Source organism: Dermacentor albipictus, chromosome 6, assembly GCF_038994185.2.
Source record: "Dermacentor albipictus isolate Rhodes 1998 colony chromosome 6, USDA_Dalb.pri_finalv2, whole genome shotgun sequence".
In the NCBI taxonomy this organism is placed as follows: domain Eukaryota; kingdom Metazoa; phylum Arthropoda; class Arachnida; order Ixodida; family Ixodidae; genus Dermacentor; species Dermacentor albipictus.
The window spans coordinates 93,735,142-93,744,307 of record NC_091826.1 but is presented as its reverse complement, the minus strand read 5'-3'; the positions used below and the strand labels follow the sequence as shown (position 1 = coordinate 93,744,307).

The 9,166-nt window shown below is 46.8% G+C and overlaps 1 protein-coding gene across 2 annotated transcripts in view; it reads left to right on the top strand.

Moving 5' to 3' along the window:
- Nucleotides 1-8,470, top strand: part of LOC135907495 (KH domain-containing, RNA-binding, signal transduction-associated protein 2-like) — a 346,553-nt gene extending 338,083 nt beyond the window's left edge. For both annotated transcript variants that reach the window (XM_070541060.1, XM_065439195.2), the window contains 3 exons: nucleotides 282-352; nucleotides 4,568-4,641; nucleotides 7,321-8,470. In XM_070541060.1, the coding sequence (XP_070397161.1) occupies nucleotides 282-352; nucleotides 4,568-4,641; nucleotides 7,321-7,436 (261 nt within the window). In that variant the 3' untranslated portion in view covers nucleotides 7,437-8,470. The remainder of the gene's footprint in view (nucleotides 1-281; nucleotides 353-4,567; nucleotides 4,642-7,320) is intronic.
- The last annotated feature ends 696 nt before the right edge of the window (nucleotides 8,471-9,166 follow it).

The following is a 9,166-nucleotide window of genomic DNA, read 5'->3' as shown; positions in this document are numbered from 1 at the left end:
ACGTGGTCGTTGTTATCTTGCGAACTAAGCTGTAGCCGAAATGTTATTTTAGTTATTGTTTTATTTTCCGTTGTCGGTATTGTTGCTTTTATCTTCTGGAAAAGTCAAGATTTTCGACAGACTCAAATCACATTCGTGACCTTTTCTAGCGACTTCGATCAATATAACGCCAGAGTTTTGCACAGTAAAGTTAAATTGGTCATACTTACACACCGAGAACAACTTTCTGATTCATTATATTGATATCGTTGTCTGTTGACTTCTTTTCCTTATCTTCGCAGCTTTACGGAGACGAGTATCCAGATAACAACTTCGACGGCAGCGTTTACGAGCAAGCGTTCACTACAATTGAGTGAGTGTGTCAACTTGCATTCAGCGCATATGGTTTACTTTACGCTCCAAAATGATCTGTGCTAACCCCCCCCCCTTCCTACACATACACAACTACATACGCGCGCACACGCACGAACGAATGCCCGCGCAGAGAGAGACACACAGGCAGTCACGCACACTACGTACAGGCTGAAAAAAAATAATCGGCGATTACGATAAGCCCTAATGTTAAATTTCTGCCCAGCTCTGCACATATTTTTATTTTGCGATATATTGGCTGGTGCGCACAATCTGTCTCGTGCGGCACGTTCCAAACGGAGCGAATTGTGGCACGACTGCTTCACTAATCAGGATATAGCGACAAGTAGCGCGTGAGTGGTGCGTCGACGCGATTCACAGCCGCAGCCGCAGACAGACCGCCGAGATGACGCGCGCTACTCTGGCGCCATCTCGTAGCCGTTGTCGCCGCAGTGCGCGTCTTGCGCGGCACGACGCCTTTCTTCTCTCGCTTTCACCATACCCTCTTCCTCCTCTTCCCGCCTCACGCTTCTCCTATAACCTCCTCCTCCACTTTCCTCCGCGTGCTCTCTTCGCTCTCGCCGCTTTCCTGATATCCCGGAGCGCTCCGCGTTCACTGTTTCAAATGCGGCGCTCGTTCTCTCGGTTACGCCGGGGACGCCGACACTCGATACAAAAAAGCTTCTCTCTAAAATGCAACTCGTTTCGGTCTGATCATTTTATATGACACAGCAGAAACGCGGCGCGTTTGAAGCATTCGCTGTTCAAGACACCCAGGGCTTCAAGTTTGCTGCCTTTACTTTGAGCCGTATCATCGCCTCCTCTATTTTTCATGCCAGCGCGCTCGCTCGCTGCCTAATGGGAGTCGTTGGTGCTCCTTAGTTCAGTGAGTTGCCGCGATACGACACTACCCAGATGGTACGACTAAAATCCCTAAATGAATTAAAAGTAGTGTCATCTCCTCTCTCCTCCTCCTGCGCCGACGTTCACTTTGGCTCCCCCTACGCAGTGCTTAACGGGCAGACGCTCTCCGAAGGCTCTCTCCGCGTTCTCCGCGCGTGTCCGGCGCTAAGTTAGCTACGAGAACACAGAGCGCGAAGCTATATCAGCAGTCGACACTCTTTGTCGGCATCGCAGATCGCTTTCCGGGTACGGTCCACGCGGCGGTACCGCCACTCGAGTACGTTTGGTCATGGTTCCTAACGGTTCGACGCGGTTGGATAAAGCGCTAAAGAGCGATAACGGCTTATAATGATCGGAACGTCATCGGCGCATCGGTTTGCGTACGTACCGTCACCGCTTCGTAACGTACGGCGATACATCAAAATGTGCTGTTCGCATACATTCAGGACAAAGAAAGGCAACGCCACGGGATGTATGATCGAGTCGACAAAAAGCACGTGCGTTTGAAGACGACCTAATTGAAATCGGGCCCGAAAGTTGCACATAAACGCAACGCTAACCTGCGTCTCTTAGGAGAGCGAAAATCTAACGAAGCCGCATACAACAAGTGGCAGCACATGAGATTAGTGATGAGTGAAATATCGCTCGCTTACCTCACAGAGCCGGGACCATTACGTTGGCTTGAAATCAGCCCGGCTGATTCTTTGGACCCAGACCTTCCTTCGCGCCCCCTGTCAGTGGCTTGCCATCCCTTTCGCTTGTGCTGCACCCGAAGGTACAGCAGCTTGGAATCGCGAATAGGGAAATAGGTCGCGAAGCTTCGGGCGAAAAGCGGTTCAGTACAGATTGTCACCGACATCAGCATGGGGGGTTATGGGTGCAGCGATCGAAGCGCGACTATGTTTGGAGGGAACAAACATTGGGAAAGAAAAACGCGTTTTTTAATTCAAACGAAACACAGTTAGATTCATTCAACGAAAATAAAATTCCTAGTCAATTTTATATATTCGTGATGAGTTAAATAAATACGTTTAATTTTATTAATAATAATAAATGCATTACTTTTCAGCGACCATCGCTACAGGGGGCGTTGACGCCACTATCACTCGCAGTGCAATGCACGTCTTGAAATGGGCAGAAAGCCGCACTCGTATCACCTGTTGAAATACGCCCCCCTCACAATTTGTGCTTTCTTGCTTGTCGAAGTTTGTCTGAATTTGGTGACGTGGGTAGCTTCATTGCTTCTTAATCTGTTCAGTCAAAAGTAGTGAGTTACGACCGCCAGATAATTGTGTAGTTGTTTTCGTGCGACTGCGCTGGCCGACGGACTTGGCATCCGACAATAGGATCAGCACTCTACACCTAAAGCTGTCGTCGGCCTCCAAACAAAGTATGTTCTGCGCAGGGATGCGATTTCGACAACCGTACGGCTGGCCTTTTCCTGCATCGCTTTTCACGCTGAAAGCTCGAAACGCCCATCAAGTCGAATGGCGGGGCATTTGAATATATAGCTCCAAAGGAAGAACAACAAAACAAATTTCGCGCCTTCGAAAAGAAAATGACGTCACTTCTGCTTTTAACGGACATGGCGTCACGTTATTTTTTCTTCCGCCGGAAGTGTTCCCACCACATACAGATGGCGCTAAGCCCCATGAACCGGCGACGGACCGCCATGTTTTGAACGTATGGGCTCCTATGAAAGCTTCGCTACCAGGTATGACTAGGCTACAAAAGCACGTGGTGCCTGCGCGCGCCACTCGCAATGTTTGGCACCGCGATGGCGGCCGGAGCAAAAAATTTGGAGGATGCTTAAGCTTTTAAGAGTGGAAACGACAGCATTAAAAATCATTTGCTGCTTTTCACGCATTCCTGAAAATGCAGCTTATGTAACCGTAACGTTTACCGGGAAACACTGGCTGCGGACGCTATGCAGGAAGGCGAGCTTTCACGAAGAAACGCGGCCTCTTGCGTGGGTCGATCTCCTCTTATCGTTTCGCACTTTTAACATTTCAGTCTGAGAAGAGCTAACATAAAGGACATGCGCTACCGGTGTTTTCTTCCATTACGTTTGTTTGTGGGCTGCTGTTCTCAAACTCCCGAGGATTAGCGTTGTAATGAATGAAAGACAAGGCCTGAGCAATTTTGGAGGTAGAAAAGTGGTTGGGTATGCGTGCGTGGTTTAAACTTTCGCTCGACATATCTGTTGCCAAGATGATGTAGCAGGGACGCAGGATTTACTGTGACACGGGTTTCTGACGCTATCGCGTTAAAACAGGCAAGAAAAAAGTGCGCGAGAGCACGTGACGACCTTAGGTCACTGGGCGGATCGAGCGTCAACCGCAAGCGTAGAGGAGGAGGACGGCGGCAATCTTCAAAGGATGGCCGTACTTTTGATTGTATTGAAAAGTTTTAGGTATGACTGCTTGCGTCATGAGCACGTCTGTGCGCGCCCCGGTGCCGTTCCTGTGGAGAAGCGGTAGACTCTCCGTCTTTGCGACTGTCACATGGAGGAAGGGAAAAAATAGGAGTGAGCATACCGCAACGCGATTGAAGCCAACCTAGTGGTCCAACAGGTGAACGCACGTCAAAGTGCGTGGTTGGTTTTTGTGCTCCCGCTCGGCAGGCAGAGCCACGGCAGGGCAGCCGAACAAACACGCACCAAATAAAAGCTACTGGTATAGCTACTGGGAACCAAACGTACCAGCTAATCGATTCTTGCTTCGTGATGTCGACGCAGGAGGTCATGCGTTGGGCCACCACTGTAGCTTCACGGAGCGCTCGCTTGTCAAGGCTGGCTGCGTCACGTAATGTTCCCTCCTGTATTTTTCCTTCCTCCGTGGTCTGTCAGGTTATCACGCGCCTGTCAGTCTTCCTCCGATCTCCGTCGTGAAGCGTCACCCAGATGGTACTCTCTCCCACGATCGTAAAGCAGGCGTGGACGGTAGCCGACGGGGGAGAGTAGGACATAACGATAGGAAAGGTGTGGTGAACGGTTGGATCGGCCGCATCTGGCTGGCATTGAAAAATACAGTGAAGGCGATGGCCGTATCTTAACAGGGTCTCGAACTTGTTTCATTATTTGGACAAGATGCCTGTTGTATTGTTCGTATTATTATTCTTTACGCGGAACTTTTTGTTGTAGAAGAAAAGACATGTAAAAAACAATCGTCCACCTCTTTGCATGCAGCGTTTTTAATGGCATCCAGAGTAATGGTGGTGCAGGCACACGCGTATGTGGTGCATCGCAAAGCGACTTATCCTGATTAATCTCCCTAATGGTCGCTGTAACCTTGTCTATTCCTGCTTTTCATAGGGAGCAAGGGTTCCCCCGCCCAAACGCAGAGGAGATGCAGAATAATGGTTTTGCCACAGATGCAGACTTCGCAGGTAAATATTTGATGTGTGTGCGTGCGTGCGTGCTTGTGTGTGTGTGTGTGTGTGTGTGTGTGCGCGTTTGTGCGTGCGTGCGTGCGTGCCTGTGTGTGTTAGATATCACCTGTACCATATAGCATGATTGTGCTCATTGACGTGGATTACTATAACAGATGGACATAATTTCCACAACAAACCGCAATGCATAATTGACTAATGACCAAAATTTTGCTGAATAATTTTAATACACCTAATTTGCGACAATCCTGAATTTTACAAATCTTAGCCGGACATTTCTAACGGCACATTCAGTTGGAATAAATTCTGTGGATGACACAGATTTTGACGTATTTGTTCCCAAAATGTGTGATGAAATGCTCTAGTGATCCTAGTTATTTTCCTCTTTAGACACCTTCTACCTTGATCCCTTGTCGGGTAGCAAACGCGACGCTCTTCTGAAGGACCTTTCGGCGTTTCCTTTCCTTGCTTTCTCTTTTCGTCTTTTGATTCAGTGCAGCTAAAGGTGTTTTCTTCAGAAAAAAGTAAGCGATGGAAAGTTGTTTTCTACTGCATATTTAACGGCGTACATCATAAAACTGGTAGTATTTAAAGATACGTTCGAAGTGGGTGTGCCTTAAAGCTCTGTGGCTGCAATTCGTAAATTGCAGTATGTGCCAAAAGTATTTGGTTAAATTGTTGATTAGAGATGTTTTGTTAATTAGCCAATTATGCATTTTGATTTTTTGTGCATCTCTGGCTTTGCGAGCAATGTAGCTGAAGGAGGAGATATGTGCTATATGTCACAAGTGACATAATTATTTAGTCAACTGTATACAAGGTTAGTGACGTTTCACTTCGTGAACGCGGATGAAGCGCAAGCGTATGGGTGCTATAGCGCACACGACGCTATCGATCTTCGGTGTGCCTAGACGCCTCCACTGTCCGCATCGCAAATCGTGTTCGACACAGGGTCGCGCGCTTGTAGCATACGCAGCAGCCGCCGGAGTTGAAAGCGTTGTAAGCATTCGCTTACTATCTAAATTATCTAGCATGGTGTCAGCGCGTGCAGGTAAATATGAACACTTCACCCCCAATGTGCGCGAATACTCCCTGTCAAAACGCTGGCCTGAAGAATGGCGGCAGCTGCAGCGAGCGAAGTGACCTTCGTGCTGTCTGTTGCTTGAACGCAAACTGTGTTGTGAGAACACAGCGTGCGCAAAGCTACGAGCCGTCAGCCCCGGTAGGCTGTGTCCCCAAAGCAGATTGCTTTCAAAATAAAGCCCGAGCGACCGCACGAAACCGTGCCGTGTAACAATATGGACGCTGGCATCTACCCTGCCAGCGCCGTGGTACCACTCGCAGGGTAGTACCGTTGACGTTGCGCCTCTGGTTGCAGCGTCTGCGATCGTAGTCGGTGGCAGGCGCTGCGTGGGGTTGTGAACGCGTTGTTTGAGGAAGTGGCGCTCGTTGTACCGGTTGGCTTCCGCGTATGGATATGGGAAGGCAGTAAGGGGGAGAACAGCCCCCCCCATAACAAAATGCAATGTAGTGCCGTAAAACTTCCTCCCAATGAATGCTCAACGCATTCTTGAATAGTAAGCGGGGTTCCTTCTTCATAATTTCTTGCATGGTTCAATAATACCAAGCATTGAAGGAGCACAATTTCAGGCATACGCATGTCAGACTTTGTGCTCAAAGTATCAGTTTGAAAGAGTATGAAGGACACTTAATTATTTGTATTTGCAAATTTCTTCGCTGTCATTGCCCATGGTGTTAATTAAATGTGTAGACGAAATTTGCAGACAAACCGGAGCCAGCACGGAGGCCCAGGCGCCTTCTCGTTCGCTTGCTTCGCGGCTTCAAACAAACACTGCCGATTTCACGAGCTGGCCAGTTACGCTTGCGCAGAAAAAATAAGACACTTGGTAGTTACATGAAAAGAGAAACTAACTTTGAGATCCTTAGAATTTTCTAGAAAAGGCACAGGGTGGCTAATTTAAAAATTATTTTTTCAAAGCTTTGCCGAAGTGATCGCGAACAGCGTGGCTGAGGCGTAAATTCGCTCTTATTAGTGTTTTTTTTTCAGTAGTGCAGTTATATTTTGTGCACTAGAACTTTGAACAGAAACTGTGTAAGCACATATCTTAAACTTTCCAAATCAAGGGCGCACCCCAGGAACAAGGAAACTTTTCACTAAACAACAGGCCTTCTATTCTGTGCAGTTTTTTCAACCGGCATAACTGTCACACGGAGGGAGAATTGCTTAGGCATATGACCGTAGGAAAGTGAATTTAATAGAAAATATATGTGTACGATAACAAAATAAAGTGTTTCGCAACCGGCGACCATTAAACAGGCAGCTGAATATTATTTACCCATTTATGTATGTGGTGACACTTCATTGTACTCAGCCATGGTGACACGATTGTACTCAGCCTGAATCATTAACGATGTGAACGTACTCAGTCTGTACGTGGATTCACTAGAAAGCAGATCCATGCCTGATAAAGAAAATAAAAATCCTAGACCACTAACGATCAGTAATCTGCAGCACCGACAAATAATAACGTACATTTAGGAATGAACATAGGCTTGAGTGTATTTCACGGCGGCTGGCTGCACCCTTTCACATTTCTTTCTTTTCGATGTCTCTAACGCACTGTCACACCATTTCCTCTTTGCTTCGTTCCACAGAGTGGGCGGAACCCCCACTGCGGACCCACTGTCACCTGCCGGCACGCCTGAAGCCTTCGCAGACAATGACGAGGAGACTGTACCGGCCGTACGGTCCCCTGCCGTCACGGTTCTGAGTTGCCGTGGTTTGGAACACCGCGGCTGAGTGATCACGATACTGTAGATCTCTGCGCGACATCCTTGTGGTGCAGCCAACGCCGAAGCTAACACCTTGTACATATTCAGAGTGTTTTCTTCATTGTTCATGAGAGGTCTACCGCTCAGATTTTAATACTCTTCAAGAATGCGGTGGAATGTGGTGCATACTGGAGTTCCTTTGAGCGCATGCATTGTTAGCATTACTTGACTGCTTTTCCTAGCGGAACAAAATCTTTTGGATGAACTCTGAACTCTTGACACCAGTGTTGCTAGCAGCGTGTCACATGTTCACAAGCGTGTGCTACGATCCTTTTCCACCAAACACTTCGCTATTGTAAATACTGCATCGACGCGCAAGCCAGTAGTGTCGGCACCAGAAGGATGTTCAGTTTTCAGACTGTTGTATTGCATGCAGATATGTATCAGCCGTTCATCTGTTAAGGCTGGGGTTTATGTCAACTCAAAGTGGCCGTGAATGGCATACCGAAGAACGAGCACATTTTTTTAAGTACTGCAGGCAGTTTGCATGCTTTGCCACTAAAACAAAGTGGTATGCCACCTTTACGTCAGGCGTTCAGCTAGTAGACATCAGTAACTCACGCTGTACGCATACTGCCGAGCAACTCTATGTTCCAATGTTGTGACGAAATATCCCCGTGCTTGGTGCTTGGTATCCGTGAAAAACACTGCAGCCAGAAAAAAAAGTTTTGTACACTTCTAGGAACACCCCTTTGATCACTTCTCCCTTTAATCTCACTTTTTTTTCCACAAACCTAGTTATACACAAATGTGAAAATTGTGTCCCTTGTGTTGACCTCATCTACAGTCTGATTTTATTGATGGTGCAATGTGGCTGATCATTTCTGCAGCATTAATGTGTTGTCATTTGTTTGGCTGCTAGATTCACAATTGCTATTCCTAGTGTGATAGCCTGCATTTCTTGTCTGTACACATGAGATATACAATACCAAAGTTGACAGGGTTCCGTCCCTTCTCATGTTATTTTCCCTCATACGAATTGTAATGTGTGTCTTTTATTGTAGTGTGTACGTGATGTGACGCCAAATCATGGTACTTTTTATTCCACACAGCTACAATCATGGCATGGTGGCACATCAATATGATCGAAACATTTCAACATGCACAGTGTTATGTTACTCTTGCAGAAGGTTGCACTGGATTGCTTAGGGTGAAAGATAGCTGTGTTGTGAAAACGCTCTACTTTAACAATTATAGCTTAGATGTTGGAGCGTGATTGCAGATAACTATTGTTCTTAGTGCAAGTTATTTTTCACAACTGCTATTAGTGTGGAACTGAGAACTGAGGACACTGACCACATTATATTTCGCCTCAAGTACCAGGTAAGGCAAATAGAAAATTAAAAAATCCAAAGTAGTCTAAGAAAAATGCTTACTCATTCGCTGCATTTGCCGCTTCTAAAGTAAGTTCGCAACGTTCCTACTTTGCTGAATGTGTACCTGGAAACCACGAGCGTAACATTTGGCAAGGCTGCTTATGAAAAACCTGAGGCTTAGCTGCACTTCAAATTCAACATTTGTACAATACAACAACAACATTTGTTAGCACTTATTGCACAGTCAGGTGCATGACGAATTATTACTGGTGGTACGGATACCACCATCTAAATTTCTACCCTTAAGGCAAACCGAGAACAAGAGAAAAAGTACGAACGAACGTTGCAACTTC